Genomic DNA, 17,783 nt, shown 5'->3' with positions numbered 1-17,783 from the left:
TGCAGATGGTGACGGCAGTCACAAAATTAAAAGACGCCTGCTTCTTGGGAGAAAAGCAATGACAAACCTAGAGAGCATCTTAAAAAGCAGAGACATCACCTTGCCGACAAAGGTCCGTATAGTTAAAGCTATGGTTTTCCCAATAGTGATGTATGGAAGTGAGAGCTGGACCATTAAGAAGGCTGATCGCCGAAGAATTGATGCTTTTGAATTACAGTATGGTGCTGGAGGAGACTCTTGAGAGTTCCATGGAGTACAAGAAGATCAAACCTATCCATGCTTAAGGAAATACCTATCCATGCTTAAGGAAATCAGCCCTGAGTGCTCACTGGAAGGACAGATCGTGAAGCTGAGGCTCCAATACTTTGGCCACCTCATAAGAAGAGAAGACTCCCTGGAAAAGACCCTGATGTTGGGAAAGATGGAGGACGAGATGGTTGGACAGTGTTCTCGAAGCCACCAACCTGAGTCTGACCAAACTGCGGGAGGCAGTGGAAGACAGGAGTGCCTGGCGTGCTCTGGTCCATGGGGTCATGAAGAGTCGGACACGACTAAATGACTAAACAACAACAAAACCCCCCCATAGGCCTGTTTGCGCCTTCATACAGCAGGGACAGGCCCGGCTCTAGGTGCACTCCTGGTGGCGCGGGGCGCCAGGGCGCCAGGTCGGCAGGGGGGGCGCTGCGCGCTTCGAGGGCGGGGGCGCCGGAGCGATCTCCGCGCCTCAGCGCCAGGGCGCCCGACCTGCTCGAGATGGCCCTGAGCAGGGATAAAGAGCACTGATCAGGAAAATCTGAAGGTGGGTTCTTAGTGCGTTCAGCAGAATACACGGAAAATACTCCTTCATAACGTCTGCCCAATGCATGAAGGTCTGAGACTACAGTTAATGAAGATGTTCAGGGTAGGACTTGTGTGTGCAGATCAATCCTCTCTCAAAATGCCTTAATGCTGCTTATGTTTCCCTCATATGGGGCATACTTACAGGGGAGAATTGACAGGCAGGAGCAGTGGGAGTAAATCCATCCCTCCAAAATCTAGGCTTACAGGAAGTGGGGGAAATGTCCCTAGTGAGTGGGGCATTTGCATCCAGGAATATCCAGACCTGGGAGGGGTATGTTTACTTCCCCTTTGGGGGAAGCACCACAGCTCCATGGTGGATGAGCTGCTTTGCTTGCACAAGGTCCCAGATTCAATCTCCGGGTAGGGCTGTGGAAGGTAGCTTGTCCAAAATCCTGGAGAGATGCTGTCAGTCACCAGAGACAGCACTGAGTTTGGTGGGTCAGTGGCCTGAATTTGCATAAGAGTTTCCTGTGGTTAAGCAACTGCTCCCATCTTCCCTTTATCTCAAGCAATTGGGATTCTGAATGATCTGTGTGCTGGGATAACATCTAGTTATAAGTGGACATGCAAGGGAATGGGGGGTGAAAGGAAAAGGTAGTGTAGGGAGATGGGTTTGAGCATGCCAGAGTGAAAAGATAAGGTTTTAAACAGGTCAGTAGAAGGAGCGAAGCTGGAATGTCAGGGAGTATAACTGGTTTTTGGCTTGGCTCTTTAAACAGGCTGTCACTGACGGTGCAAACAAGACGTGTGCTTAATTAATCTTGTAGCTACTAATATTGCTAAACAAGCCTTTTCCCTGACCCCCTGGCTCTCAAAAGGAGAGGATCTTATCTTAGTCCCAGGCAAGTTGCATGTTTGACCAAGTGCTTTCATGCTGGATACAGAGGAAGGAGCTTCTGTCTCAATTAAGCTGCTGAGGGCAACATATTTTCATGTTCTGACTGGATACAGTAGCCCATGAGACATAAGTAAAGGCAGTCGTTATCTCTTGTAGGCTAGGTGCGTAAGGAAGCTCAAATTCCCCCCTTTTTGCTGCAAGAGTCTTAGGCATCCTTTCCCATTGCACACTGTGGGTGTGGTGTGGTGTGTGTGGGTGTGTGTCAGTCGTTTCCGTTCAACTGCAAGTTGTCTTCTACCCAAGCCTATGTTATTTGCCTTGCTCTCTGCTGTGGCAAAATTATGTAACTTACATAATTAATTTTGCAAACAATATTGTTCTTTCACTGTTCCACCCGTTCTACTTCAATGCAAAGGAAACAATGTCAACGAGGGTGGTTAATCAATTCTGTATCATTGGCTGACTGAAAGCAACAACAACAGCAACAAGTAGCTATCTTATTCACTAGATTGATCTTTGTCCTGGACATGGGACAAAAATGTGTGAACATCAGCAATTTCCACTGTTTCCATTTTCGCAGGAATTTTCCAACATCCCAATGAGGAGAGGAGGAGTGGTGGTGATGGCACCCGCCTTGGGTGGCGCAATGCCTTTTGCCTGCCCTATGTGCCCCCTCCCAGAGCACAGGGCCTGAGGCCATTGCCCCAATTTGCCATACCTTAGGGCCAGCACTGTCTTTGCTTCAGGTGAATGGTGAACGGAAGCAAGAGCAGAACATAATAGATTCCAAATTCTATTTGAGCTGTGATATCCCCCCAAAAGGAAATAGGCACAGGGCCCCCACACTATACCACCCTCCCGGTCTGAATCAGGGCCTTGTGCTGGTTTTGTGCCCAAAAAAACTCCTCTTCTGCACTAACCAGCACCTTTTGGTGGGGAAATAGGAAGGGTGGGGAAATAAATTTTGGCGGAAACTGGTACGGTGCTCAGATCCGAATCAGGAGCACACCAGCAGGGAGGACCCTGGGCCTGTTCTTCTTTTAAAATAAAAGTGGTAATCTTAAAGCACATGTTTTTATAAGCATGTTTGGTGTAACATAGTTCAGTCCATTTTCTTCAGATATTTCCCTCCCTGTCAACCTCTGGTCACCAGCTCTGGATTGTAGGGAAGACTAAAATAATGAGACATCCATTTTTTGGTGTGGCTTTTCATAGGATAGTAATAATGGAAGTTGACAGCTTGTTTTTACCTCAGGGAGCCATCTTGGTTGAGGGTGAGCTGCTGCTTCAGGCCTCACCCTTCCTGTCAAGTAACAGTCCATACTTTTCTGAAGGTTTAAATTGACAGATGGTATATTTTTGTGGATTGAAGAAAAAGCTTGTGTACATGAACAGAAAACACCTCTTAAAATTTGAAGGTGCCAAAATAATGGTTTTGGGGCTTTGAGGGGCTTGTGGTGGTTCATTCAGGAAAAGGAATTAAGATACCCATAATTGTTTATATAAAGGAGACATGTTTCCCCCCCCCAAAAAAAATCCCTGCATTTTATTTTGCTGTTAAGAACTCTTGGGTTTGTGAGGGAGCCAAGGAGCCACAAAAGGGCAAAACCCCACTTCTAAACAGTGAGTTCCAGGGACAGCAGTACTGTAACTGGATTTTGGGATTCCAGTGGCAGAGAGAGCATTGAAAACTCCCAGCATTTTGCTTTGTTTGCAGGTATACAGGTAGAGGTGCAGGCAAACAGGTGCTCTGCTAGGCAGCAGGTCCACTCCGCCACTAGGGATGAAGGAAGAATCCATTTGAAATGGATTTGTGCACAAAATTCAGTGGTTTTGATCCAGTTTGGCCACATTGGACTGCCTCTTGCATCAAGAGCTTGCTGGGCTTCTTTTAAAAAAAAAATCCACCTTTGACTATGCCAAACTGTTTGGCTTGCAGAATACATGCCTTCTGCTCTCTTCTTTTGCCTTTTCCCACATACAAATGCATGCCCACCTGCTTTTTCATTTTCTCCTGACTATATTCCATGGCTATTGAGCATGCTCAATCCTCACTGGCCTGTGATAATTGGGGGGGGGGGTATTTTTCTTCTTTAAATTTATTCAGACTCTCTCTCACACACACTTCCACAAACTTTAAGGGTCCTCTGAACAGGGTGGATTTGATTTAAATCAAATTTATTTAAATCACTAGTCAGTAAGCCTTGATTTAAATCATTTTTTTAACAGAAAGACTCATTCTTACTGGTATAATCTTAATATTTACAACCAGATGAAGGTTTCATTTTTGGAATAATAAATTTTCAGAGTACTGTAGTTTTTACAGTTATATCAAATATTACTGATTTGATTATATTACTAGAAATACATAGAAATACTAGAAATACATTAGGAAATTATTGTGAGGTTTAATAAGTTAACTGTTTATATTTGGCCAACTTTTCTGCTGTACTTTATTGGAAGGAGAAAAATAATCATTTCCTTAATAACAATTTAAACAATTTATTTAACTAAAACAATAACATTATTGCATATGTATCCATGTTTGTTAACAACTGATGTGGTTAAACAATTTTTTTTATAAAAAAACTTAGACTGAGTTTTAGCACACATGAAAAACTTAAAATAAATCCTTATTTCCTGATGAATAGCCTTTGGACTATAATGTAACTTAAATAGAAAACTATCTTTAGAAAGATTTTCCCTCCAATAGCATTTTATTTTAAAAATCCTATTTAAATAAAAAAATCTAATTTTTTAAATTATTATTTTTTAAAAAAATCATTGATTTTTATCCAACCTGCCTCTGAAAATGCTGATACCTGATGTTTCTCAGTTGCCTGTTTTAACTGCAAAGTTTCTGGCACTCAAGCCTGCTAATTAGAGGAAGCCACAGGTTCACTCTATTAACAAGTGTTTGACATGCTAAGCTTATGTGGAAATCCAGGATGCAAGTTCTAACTGTTCTTGTTGTACAGAGCACTGGCCAATCCACCCTTCTCAATGCCATGTTTGGACTGTAGTTTGCAGTCAGCAGCGGGCGATGTACACTAGGAGCATTCATGACACTCCTTAGAGTCACAGAGGATTTTCATTCTGGTGATTGGCACAGAAGGTCTGAAAGCCCCATAATTAGCTAAGTCGGAGGACAGTTACGAACATGACAATGAGCCAGCCACCCTGGTGATTGGGCTCAGTGACATAACAATAGTTAACCTGGCTATGGAGAACACCACTGAAATGAAATCTTGGATACAGGCAAACCTGTTAGAGTTAGACCATTACAGGGAGGACATGACAGTCTTGGAGAGAGGAATCCTATCCTCTGTGATAAAAGAAAACAAGAGAGGCTCAGGAGATCTCTGCAAAACAAACGAGATGAGTGAAGAACTTGCAATATCCAAGGACTCTTTGTATATCATTTTGTTCAACAATAGTGCCAAGGCTGGACCTTTCTTAGCTGAGGTACAGACCTATGTTGCTGAGATGATGGAAGGAATCCCTTCAGAGAAGTTCAACATGAATGTTGAGATGATACTTTCAAACATTCTAATCAAGCCCCAGGATGAAATCTTGAAGCGGGTGTTTGGCTGTGGGAAGCAGTGTCCCTTCTGCAAAGTCCCCTGTGAAGCTGGAGGTGGAACCAGTCACCAGGAACATTTTGCATCAGTTCATCGGCCTCAAGGGGTAGGGAGGCACAGAAACCATGAAACTAGAAAGCTTGCATATTCCTTATGCTCCTCTGGTGTCATCTCAAATGTCAGTTTCAGAAACAGGCACACAGGTGGAGAATGGCAGCCGTATATAAACATATAGCCAGTATTATCCCAACTGGCGTATCCAGCCTGATCACAGACCCAGGTGGCGCTGTGGGTTAAACCACAGAGTTTAGGGCTTGCTGATCAGAAGGTCGGCGGTTCGAATCCCTGCAATGGGGTGAGCTCCCGTTGCTCGGTCCCAGCTCCTGCCCACCTAGCAGTTCGAAAGCACATCAAAGTGCAAGTAGATAAATAGGGACTGCTCCGGCGGGAAGGTAAACGGCGTTTCCGTGCGCTGCTCTGGTTCGCCAGAAGAAGCTTTGTCATGCTGGCCATATGACCTGGAAGCTGTCTGCGGACAAACGCCGGCTCCCTCAGCCTATAGAGCGAGATGAGCGCCGCAACCCCAGAGTCAGACACGACTGGACCTGATGGTCAGGGGCCCCTTCATCCCAACTGGCGTATCCAGCCTGATCACAGTCTCAGACTACTGGAAGTTTGTGTTCAAGAAGTTCAGTCAGCATTTTGCTCAATGTTATAGAATCATAGAATCATAGAGTTGGAAGAGACCACAAGGGTCATCCAGTCCAACCCCCTGCCAAGCAGGAAACACCATCAAAGCATTCTTGACATATGCCTGTCAAGCCTCTGCTTAAAGACCTCCAAAGAAGGAGACTCCACCACACTCCTTGGTAGCAAATTCCACTGCCGAACAGCTCTTACTGTCAGGAAGTTCTTCCTAATGTTTAGGTGGAATCTTCTTTCTTGTAGTTTGAATCCATTGCTTCGTGTCCGCTTCATGCTCTCCCTGCAGATCTCCCTCAGGATTGGAAAAAAATAACCAAGGAGCAAGTGCTGGTGAGCACCCAAGAATAATTTAATATGAAATAATAGGTAACAGCTGCCACCATTTTAATCTGATACTCAAGTGCCTGATTCAGTTATGGAATTATTGTTTTGTAAATGCCGATTGATCATTAAGGATTTTTGTTTTTAAAAAGTTTTTAAGGGTAAACAGGCAGAGCTATTATACACTGCCAGGTACCCAGTACAGTATAGCAATTTGCTTAGCATCTGTATCCTACATGGAAGCCTTAAGTGCCTTTAAAATCAACATAGAAAAATGTATGACAGGATGTAATGGATGTCTCCCTATTCAGAACTGGTTCACAAAACATAGTGGCTGCCTTGCTTGTTCTTTTTGAGATACATATTTCTGTGTATTCATACATTCTTTCTTGATTTATAAAGCCTAGCCTACAATTTGCAGCTCGCCAATGTTGCCATGTTGTCAAGCCATTGATTAAGGGGAATCGTATCTCTGTTCTTCTAATTCATCAGTATCGGTCTCTTGGCTTTGAAATATTAGACAAATTCACAGAGGATAAGATGACTTCCAGCGATGGTGGCTTAAGTTCTACCTCAACCATGGGAGGTGAGATGCCTCTGAATACCAGTTACTGGGAATCCCAAGGAAGGAAGCAGTGCCCCTTCTGTTATGTGCCCTGTGGAGCTGGAAGGAGCAGTCGGACCACGCAAGCACTTTGCCAGCTCATCAACCTCAGGCGTCAGAATTCATAAAACAAAAGAGCTCTGAGGTCATTTTGCGTGTTCACTTAAGTAATATGGTCATAGAGATGGAATGGCATCCCTATAAATGCAGTCAGAGGAGTACCGTAGCTGTTTCTCACGGCAGAAACAGCGGAGAGTTGTGGCAACTTTTAAAGATGCAGGTTTACCTTAGACTGGTCTGTGCAAGTTAAGAAAGCAGTTCTGGAACAGGAAAACCTAGAATGATTATCTTAACCTTACCATATCCGTCTGCTTGCAAAATTTTGGACTGCAATGGAAGTAATGATGAATTTGTCACAGGGTTGGTGGGAGGAGGGCAAACTAAGAGAATGTGGAGTCCCAGCCAATGGGCAAATCTTGAAGGATGAGGCCACTGTGGTTTCAACACAGTGGACATTTCAACCATAAGCATAGCTGTCAACTTTCGGATTTGAAAATAAGGGCCCAGCAGCCTCACCTGCCCCGGGGACAGTCTACGGTGTATCTAACAATCCAGGATAGCAGCGGGATACAGTGCTGGAATAAGGGAATTTCCAGCAAAAAAAAGGGAAGGCTGACAGCTGTGGCTTGGAATAAGGGGGAATTTCCCGCAAAAAAAAAGGGAGGGTTGACAGCTATGACCATAAGTGGTGTCGGGGGAGCAACTAGTTTCTTTTAAAAATAAGATACTATAATGCTGTTAAAGCAATTGTTCACCGTTTGTCTAAAAAGCTCAAGGTAGAAAATATGGGTTTCTCCTCCTTATTCACATAACAACTCTGTAGTAGGTTAGTCTTCACAATCCTAGTCCAACACCGCACTATAAAGGCTCTCTGAACTTGTGCAGTAAGAGGCTGCTGCTGATGGCAATCACAGAGTCATTCCTGTATACACAGTCTATTTTATAATAAAGCATTAAACACACACACACACACACACACACACACACAACACACACACACACACAAATTTATCAGACATTCTGCTACATACAGTGGACCTAGTTCACCTTCCAAGTATATAGTGCTGTGGAAACAATTAATAGCAAATACAGTAGTTATTTTAAAAAGCAAATACCTGCCAGAAGATGTCTGGCAGCCCTTGCTCCTGTCACTGATGGGGAAGAGCCGACTGTGGCTGTGGAGTGGTGAAAGAACTCTGTGTATGTTCATACGTCTTCAGGGTTAGATTAAAGCAGGTCTGTAGCCCAAACATTTTGTGGTGAAAGGACCTGAGATTGCACACAGGTGTGTGTGACAGAGAAAAAGAATGAGTAGAATTAGTACAGAGCAGCCAGAAACTACCGGTAATATGGTTAAAGTTCTAGATTCAGGTAGGTAGCCATGTTGGTCTGATGCAGTCAAAATAATACACACACACACACACACACACACACACACACACACACACACACTATTTTTTAAAATAATAATAATAATAAAATGTCCAGTAGCACCTAAGACAAACTTAGAGACCAACTAAGTTTGTTCTTGGTATAAGCTTTCGTGTGCATTCACACTTCTTCAGATACAAAATGAAAAAATTCCTTCTAGTAGCACCTTAAGGTAAAGGTAAAGGGACCCCTGACCATTAGGTCCAGTCGTGACTGACTCTGGGGTTGCGGCGCTCATCTCGCGTTATTGGCCGAGGGAGCCGGCGTACAGCTTCCAGGTCATGTGGCCAGCATGACTAAGCCGCTTCTGGCGAACCAGAACAGTACACGGCAACGCCGTTTTCCTTCCCACTGTAGCGGTACCAGTACCTATTTATCTACTTGCACTTTGACGTGCTTTTGAACTGCTAGGTTGGCAGGAGCTGGGACCGAGCAACTGGAGCTCACACCGTTGTGGGGATTCAAACCGCCGACCTTCTGATAGGCAAGCCCTAGGCTCAGTGGTTTAACCCACAGCGCCACCCGCTTCCCAGCTAAGTTTGTCATTGGTATGAGCTTTCGTATGCATGCACACATTCTTCAGATACATTTCAGATATGTCTTTAGATACGGTATGTTTAAAGTTAAATATTAATAAAATACAATGTAATCTTTAAAAATCATTGAGAAATAAGTACCAGGTGTTCTCCTAGTGTTTTTGCCATAGTCAGAACATTGGAAAGTAGGAACAGGTTTACTTCTTTTACAAGGGAGCTTGGAAGAAAGTTGCAATGTGGATGGGGACTGCCATGCACTATTTTATGATACTCCATTCCAGTTCATCCACCACCACCCCTATTTTCTGTAACCCCCACCCCACAAAGTCAGCATTCCCTGTCCACAGAGCATGCTCAGCTCTCACTGAGCTATTTCTGGTGCTGTTTTCACCTTAGTTCTAAAGCTTTTTGGGGACCTGATGGGAGCTGGCTGGACAGTTGATTTGGTGCAAACAATCCTCATGGTTTCCTGCTCCCGAGCCTTGAAGGCCAAAATCTGACCTGTGTATCGGAGCCCCAAGCAGACTGGGAGCCAGTGAAGTTTGCAAGCAGACTGTTTCTGGGCCCCATTCATGGGTGTAGCCAAGGAGCGGGGCAGGGAGGGACAGCTGCCCCCCATCTATAAAAATCAATAAAAATACATAGCCAAGATTCTGCCCCTCTAACAAAAATCCTGGCTACGCCCATGGCCCCATTCAAAGTGATACAGTATACTCTTTCTACCTGATTACAAATCTTGCAGCTGTGCTCTGAATTAAAAGGAAATTTCTGGAGCATCTTTTAGACAAGATGTGTGCAATAAATGCGTTGCAGAAGTCCAGGCAGGAAGGGGCATGGAGAAAAGGCAACTTAGACTAGCTGAGAGCCTTACTAGCCTTATTTTCCTAAGCCTTTTAATGCCTTGGCTCCATATTAATTTTATCTGGGCTATGGTTATAGTTTGTATTTTATTGCTTTTCAGTTACAAATGAATCAGATACTTTGAAAAGAAGAAAAAAATATTATGATTAATGGGCTATATAGTTTTTATGCTGCTTTTATAAAAAAAATTAACGATTAAGCCTACAATCCTGTACCACATTTCCCTGCCCCTGCTGTCCTAACCCTACTTAACAGGTTCACAGCAAACATTCAGTGCCATTGCGCAACAGCAGTTGGATCGGGACATAAACTTTCCTGGATTGCTGGCGGCTGGAGGGAGTTGGACACGTAAACAGCACGACTACGTCGCCGCGCGCCCTTCCCCCCGCACTGACTACAACTCCCGGCACGCCTTGCTGCCTCTCGTACCGCCCGCTGCTCGCTGAATGGCGGCTGTGCCTGATTGGCAGGATCGGTGCGCAATGAGGGACGGCTCAAGACTCCAGCGCCAGGCTGGAAGGGGCGCGCCGTCCTGCAAGAGGGAAGCGGCCCATTGCGCCCCTCGCTCGCTCGCGGAAGGATGGCGGTGCCCGGCTGGGAGCGCGCGGCCCGGCTCCTGCTCTGCGCGGCGGGGCTGGCGCTGTCTGCTTACGCTTTCCACGTGGAGACCTCGAAGGAGCGGGACGCCGCCTACCGGGCCATGTGCGACATCAGCGCAGCCGTCAGCTGCTCCCGCGTCTTTACTTCCAGGTGATTGAATGCTCCGCACACACCCGGCTGCCATGGCTGTCAAGTTTTCCCCTTTCTCGCGAGGAAGCCTATTCAGCATAAGGGAATTTCCCTTAAAAAAGGGAGAACTTGACAGCTATGCCGGCTGCTCCAGCGCCCGGAGCCCCAGATCTTGTGGGGTCTCCTGCGATTTGCACCCTGATGCCATCTCGCCCGCCCACAGCCGGATCCCGCGCGTGCTTGTTTCCAAAAAGAGGCCCCGCTGGGATTTACTTCCGAGTAAGCGTGCGTGGGATTGCAGCCTGACCCTGTGCAATTGGCATGCTTTCTCGGGACGAAATGCAAAGGGGACTTGCCGGTTAAACTCTCTCCCTACCACCCAGTGGAATTCAAGGTGTGGACTGCCCCTGCCCGCGTTGGGTTAAAATTCCACTTCTTTTAGGAAAGTATTATTTGTCCTGGAGTTTCCTCAGTTCCACTGAAAAGCTCCAATCGATCTTCTGAATCCTTTCCCCCTTGCAGCACAACTGAGAAAGGGGGTCTCTAAACGGGTGGCAGGAGAGGAGGGGGGAAATCGTTAGCAGAAGTCACGGGGATGCTCGCCTAATCTTCTGTAAACAGCCAGGAAGGACGTCCCCAGGGTAACTGACCCTTTATTATTTGGCTGGAGAATGTGAATGAAAGGGATGACGTGTCCCTTGTGTATGCTGGAGGTGACACAGAATGGGCCTTCTGTGGTCTATAAAATATCTTGACATTGGTAAGATGCTTCTTTATATTGGCCCAGTTTGCCTTAGGCAGCCAACTGGACACTGTCATTGGATGATCTTAGACAATCCACAGTGTTATATAAAGACAAGTATCATAATTATTCCTTATTGCTAACGTTCTGCACCATCTCCTCCCGTTACAGGTGGGGTCGTGGTTTTGGCTTGGTGGCCACGTTTCTGGGACCTCGTAGCGCGTTCAACCAGCCTAATAGTGTCTTTGGGATCGCTTTCTACACCCTGCAAATCCTTCTGGGTGAGTGACACATGCAGGTGGATGCGTCAAAGAGAACACATGGATGTGGGTGTCGCTAACACAGCATCCAATCCAAACACTGGGCAGAGGAGAATCTAGCTGCCCATGTTTTCAACTCTGTATGTTACCAGGTGTGTTGTCCTCCCCTGACAAGTACATCAGGTTTTAGCAACATTTCGCAATTCGGAGTAAACCAGAGCTGTTGCACACTCCTGCTGTGTGCTACCTCCAGTGTATTCCCTCTGAGTGCCAGTGTGGTGTAGTGGTTAAGAGCGGTGGACTCGTAATCTGGGGAACCGGGTTCACATCTCCGCTCTTCCACATGCAGATGCTGGGTGACCTTGGGCTAGTCATACTTCTCCGAAGTCTCTCAGCCCCACTCACCTCACAGAGTGTTTGTTGTGGGGAGAGGAAGGGAAGGAGAATGTTAGCCGCTTTGAGACTCCTTTGGGTAGTGATAAAGCAGACAGACACTGAATGGGATGGATGGAGAAAATGGAATGCCCTGCTCAGAGGGAGGAGCTAACCAGAACCCCAAACAAGAACATTAGGAGGGAAGGATATACTGCAATGTTTTGTTGGCATTCGCATATATGGTCAAAAACCTTTGTTTCCTTCAGATGATTCACAGGTGGGGACTGGAAATCCAAAGTTGGGTTGGTCAGCCGAAAGGTTGGAGGCCGGTTTTAGCTTTCAATCTCATCTTGCCAGCATGATTTCCCCTTCTGCAGCTGAACACAAAAGTGACCCAGACCCATTTGTCCACACAGGCTTCTCCAACAGCGGCCTGGCGGCCATTGCTCTGCTGGGCTCTTCGGTCGTCTCCATGGTTGGCTCACTGTACCTGGCCTACATTCTGTTCTTTGTGCTCCACGACTTCTGCGTGGTCTGCATCAGCACCTACCTCCTCAACTTTGCCCTCCTCTTGCTCAACTATAAGCGCCTCGGCTACCTCAACCAGGCCTGGAAGCGCCCCGTGGCCAAAGCCAAGAGGCGGTGAATGAAGGCGGCATGTCAGACTGGGAAGTCCTGCAAGGGTGAAGGTTTCCCAGGGGGTCTCGCTTACCTCTGGTGTTTTCTTAAGCACTGGGTTGGATCTGAACCAAATTCATTGCGGTTAGGTCCCATTGAAATTCAAGGTGAAAAGTTTGTCATTAGTCTTATGGACTTCAGTGGGAACTAAATGCAAGTAGCTTGGTCAGGATCCAACCCGTTAACTGTTTCTACGTCACCTGAATGCTCTTCCAGCTTGGAAAACGTCTTCCCTGAAATCGATGAGATCAGCATTCCACTTCTCTGAGCCTTCGGACTCCATTCAGATTAGCTTATGAACCTCCATTTTGGAACTTAAATGGATGCAGTTTTTGGTTGGGCCGACCTACAGATATGTAAATCAAGCCCTTTGTTCCTTTCCTTGTTTCTTTTTAATACAATTTTTATAGCTCTTTTTAGGGGGGGAAATGTATACAGATCAGTTTGTAAAATACAGCTAATCGTGATCACTTTGAAAAGCGTTGAAAAGCTGTTACGTCTCTTCTCAAAATTGGGCAGAACCAGCTTGTGACTGGGCCTGGCTTACGTTCTTGAAGCACAAACGAAAGCTCATCCTTTCTCCCCATCATTTTTACATAAAAGGAGGGCCCTTCTGTTAGGAAGGCTGAGGCAGGCCACAGATTGTGAGGTACCTTTAAAAAGCTAGCAAACTGTAAATTATTTTCATTAGGATTGAAACCGCAAGGCCAAGGATGGCCCCTCGAGTTGTTTTTGGACTCTTGTTCCCATCACCCCTGGCCATGCTGCCTGGGGCTGATTGAGCCCAGCAACCACTACATGTTTACCATTATATTTGTACCACTACAGTGGGATGGGAAATTTGGTTTTGCAGCCTTAGGTACCAAAAAACCTGGGTCTGGCAAAATATGGGTGAGCAGACACTTTTCAATTTGTTTTCTGCAGGTTTCAGCACAGCTGTCAATACCCATTTTCAGAGAAAGTAAGGCAGAGTATACCTTAGAACAGGCATCCCCGAACTTCGGCCCTCCAGATGTTTTGGACTACAATTCCCATCATCCCTGACCACTGGTCCTCTTAGCTAGGGATCATGGGAGTTGTAGGCCAAAACATCTGGAGGGCCGCAGTTTGGGGATGCCTGCCTTAGAACATCTTTGTACCTTAGAACTATCTGGTGGGGGGGACCGGGACCATGCAGCTGACTTAGGCACCCTGGGGCCCCCCCAGAAGCCTAAGACTGCAACTCTCTTCAGTCTCAGCCAGCAGCTGGTTGGAGCTGATGGAAGTTGTGGTCCAGAACATCTGGCAAACACCAGGTTGACGATGGTTGGCATACACTATAAAGTTGAAAGTGAATGACTTAACTTTTTTCCAATTTGAAATGGTGGTTATATTTCTCCGTATGTGCTCCCAGCCAACTGCAGGGGTCACTGTAAAGCCACCGATAACAGCTTGGAAGTGAAAGCAAGAAATTGTTTTTTTTGTATAAAGCACAATAGAGCCATCCAAGAATATGGTTACCAGATATCCCCGTTTCCCAGGGACAGTCCCCGGCTTTACAAATCTGTCCCTGGAAAAAATCTATCCCCGGAATGTCCCCGGATTTCATTTAATGTCCCCGGATTTATATTTTAAGTGTTGTAGATTTATTAGTAGGGAATGGATGTTGCGTGATTGGTTCAACGGCACAAGATACATCATATGGGGACTTCCGGCGAGGCAAAATGGCAGGCGGCACAGCAGTGAGCAGCTCCTGAAGCCAGCCAGAGCCAACTGCGCTTCCGGGCTGCTGAGACTGCCGCTGCTGCCGCCACTGCCAAGGAGGAACCGGGGACACCCGGCGCATCAACTGGGGGAACCGCTGACCCCCCCCCACCAGTGACCCAAATCGAGGCGGGTGCAAGAGCACCCGGTCACCCGCCCAGCGGCACTCCGGGGCCGGGAAAACCCCAGAGCTGAGGCAGGGAGAAGCAGGAGAGGAGAAGGAGAAGGAAGAGAGAAAAAGAGGAAGGAGAAAAAAGAGGGGAGCCCCAACCTTGCCGTGCCGCTGCCGCCACCACTGCTGAGGAAGAGAGGGAGGAGAGCACCGGGAGGGCAAGGACACATGGCCGAGCCCAGGTCCGACCCGAGCCTATTCCACGCCGGCTAGCGCTCCAAGAGAGCAGGCTGGGGCCCAGAGGAAGGCCGCGCGACAGAGGAGACCACAGAAGAGAAGATATTACTTCTTAATATATATTTTTAAATAATTTTTTAAAATAACTTTTTTTTCACTTTTCAAAAAAAAAAAGTGTTCCCGGATTCTTTCTAAGAAAGAAAACAGCTTGCCACCTAATTCGAGAAATCATGATTGATAATGAGAGTCTCGATTGATTCAATCAGCATAAAGTTACATATGAACAAAAACAAACACAACTTTTTCTTCTGAATGTACTTTGCATTTCAGTGTTGTTGCATCAGGTCACATCTTAGAAGAGGTAGTGAGTCCTGCATGAAACAGAAAAGGGAATTGTTTTTTTCCTAAGGTGCAGCCTTAACTTTTTAAATAAGTGCTTGTATTAATAGGGTCCACCACACTGCTTTGCTTCCCAGATTATCAAGAGCACTGTAAAAACAACAATTAGTCAAAGGATATTTGATTAAACTGATTGACCAATTTAAATAGCAATCCTGGCAGAAAGAAAAACCTCTATACCAATAAAAAATCTCTGGAGAAACCAGCCTCTTGAATTCCTAGCCTTAATTTTTTTGTGGGTGGTACTTCATTTTTAGTTTCAGGCTCTTCAGAAAAAGTTCATAAAGACTTTAAAAGTGTGTTTGCAGGGATAAACAGGGTCACACAAATCCACCCATTAGATTATTACATTTTAAATATGATATTGATACCCTGCCTTTCCATATTAGTTTTTTTTATGAGAAGTTATAGACCGCTTGCTCATAAAAAATATCCAAGTGGCGAACAAAATGCATAACATCCCTCAGTAAAACATTATCACGCAACATACAAGATTCCTTCATTATGTCACCCACAGGCAAAACTAATAACAGTTTAGTTGACAGAAGCATTAAGTAGAAAAGTATTTGGTAGGCTTCTGAAAGAGAAAATGAAAGGTGCCTGGTTGTCAGTGGAACATAATCCCACAAAGCTGCTGTGACCACAATAAAGGTTCTGTCACTGCAGAAATTGCCCTCTTTGTCTATCACCTGGATGACATTCCAACTAAATTCTTCTTGAGAGGTTTTTTTTTTTTTTTGCAACTAGGCATGTCCTGAATTCACTTCATGTATGAATGTGCACTGTGAACAGGGCAGCCTAGATTTGCCCCCTAGCTTGGCATGGAGCTTGAACAGCACATTGGGAATCCACTGTCATTGGGAACTGGACACATCTCTCCCAGCCTAATCCAATGGAAGCTCTTCCAGCATCAAATCGCAAGATGAGCAAATTGCTGCTTTCTTGTAGAACTGGCTCATCTCTTCCACAAAGTGTTCAGCCCCTAAGGAACGGTCTGGGATCAGCTCACTGGACTCTCGACCTATGCATGGCTTCACCAATAACAAGACATTCTGCCTTACATGTAGCCTGTGGTTTAGAAAAGTTTCCCCTCCTCACACAATCAAAACAATGTTTCAGCCGCAGCAGAAGCAATGCTTATCAGCTGGAAACAAACATCCTGTTGTGCCACTGAATTTAACCACCTCTGACAGAGTTCGCTTGTGCTGCTCCTGTTCCAGCTGCAGAAGTTTGTTTCTCAGCAGAGACGCATAGTCTTCAGAAGCATCTCTTTAAAGTCCTTCATTTTGAACAGTCCCTTCTTGATCTTCCCAATGTTCTTCCAGGGGAGCTTCTGGGGTTTTAGAAACCTCCCCTTGCAACCTCTTGGACTTTTGTAGTGATTGCCATGTCAAGAGCTCACAACATAACATTCATCCAGTAATGGTTTCAAATTGGGAGACTGCGTGTTGAGATTCCTCCATCACAGGGGGTTGGACTAGATGACTCTCAGGGTCCCTTCCAACTCTAAAATTCTATGATCCTCATATGCTTGCATCCCAAAGGATTGTGACTTCACAGCTGTGCCTACCATTCCTCTGATGGGAATTTCACAATGTCGACATTATTTCAGCCCCACTCTGTCCGTGTAACTTGTTCATAGTCAACACCTGAGCTGGCTTATTGAGTAACCCTAGTGCTTTCTCTGATTTCCCAGCTTTGTCACTGAAGATAATGTAATACAGGATCAGAGTCAACAGTGTTTCAAATATTACCAAAAATTCAGGTTGTGCTTCACTTTAGCCTTGTTCTGTCTAAAATTCTAGGCACACTTTTGAGTATGTCCCATTGAACTCAATGGGAAAGGGATGTAGCTCAGTGGTAGAACATCAGTTTTGCATGCTGAAGGTCGTAGCTTTGATCCCTGGCATCTCCAGGTAGGGCTTTGAAAGATTCCTTGCCTGAAACCTTGGCTGCCAGCCTGTGTAGGCAGTACTAAGCTAGATGGACCAAAGGGCTGATCATCCGAAATAAGGCAGCTTCCTATGTTCCAGTGGGACTCCTGAGTAAATGTGCTTAGGGTTGCATTTGTCTCCCAACATGAAGGAAACTATAAGTATTCCTTCAATCAGAATCCCCGTTCCTGCTATGCAGCTTTCACACACTTCACTGCTCATGAAATGTTTATGCTACAGTTAAGAGATCGATCCTACGGTATATACGTGTGTAAATTAGTTTCCACCTCTGTGACATGGCAACCTGGCCATCCTTCACAGAGATAGGCAAGCCAAAACCCTTTTATTTCTAACATTTATAGCCCAAACTCCAGTGGCAATTGGCATAGGAATTCTGCATAGGTCAGGCTTAATTGTGTGTTGTTTTTAAAAGGGGAAGGTATCTCATTTGTGAAATAAGTTCCTTGTTGCGGCACGATGCATGCCAGCCAAAATACTACATCAAAATTTTAATTATTTGATAAAGTCTTCTCTTTCACAAATATTCTGCTTTGAATTTGATTCTTGTCAGAGGCTTCAGATTTGCACTTTGTAGTGGGGGACCAGTTTTCTGATACACACATAAGCACACTCAAACCCTTCCACTGTTATTTATTACTGATATCCCACCTTTCCTCCAAGAAGCTGGCATATACATGGCTCCCTCCAGCCCCATTTTATCCCCACAACAACCCTGTGAGGCAGGTCAGGCTGAGAGACAGACAAGCCCAAGGTAACCCAGTGAGCATCATGACTGA

The 17,783-nt window shown here is 45.5% G+C and overlaps 1 protein-coding gene across 1 annotated transcript; it reads left to right on the top strand.

The window, feature by feature from the left end:
* Positions 1 to 10,063: 10,063 nt before the first annotated feature.
* On the top strand, positions 10,064 to 15,257 carry VKORC1 (vitamin K epoxide reductase complex subunit 1). Its single transcript, XM_035135279.3, has 3 exons — positions 10,064 to 10,527; positions 11,420 to 11,529; positions 12,300 to 15,257. The coding sequence occupies exons 1-3, from the start codon at positions 10,358 to 10,360 to the stop codon at positions 12,527 to 12,529; spliced, it is 510 nt and encodes a 169-aa protein (XP_034991170.1). The 5' UTR covers positions 10,064 to 10,357; the 3' UTR covers positions 12,530 to 15,257.
* Positions 15,258 to 17,783: the final 2,526 nt, after the last annotated feature.

Source organism: Zootoca vivipara, chromosome 12 (genome assembly GCF_965207765.1).
Source record: "Zootoca vivipara chromosome 12, rZooViv2.hap1.1, whole genome shotgun sequence".
Classification (NCBI taxonomy): Eukaryota; Metazoa; Chordata; class Lepidosauria; order Squamata; family Lacertidae; genus Zootoca; species Zootoca vivipara.
This window is presented reverse-complemented; position numbering and strand designations above follow the sequence as displayed.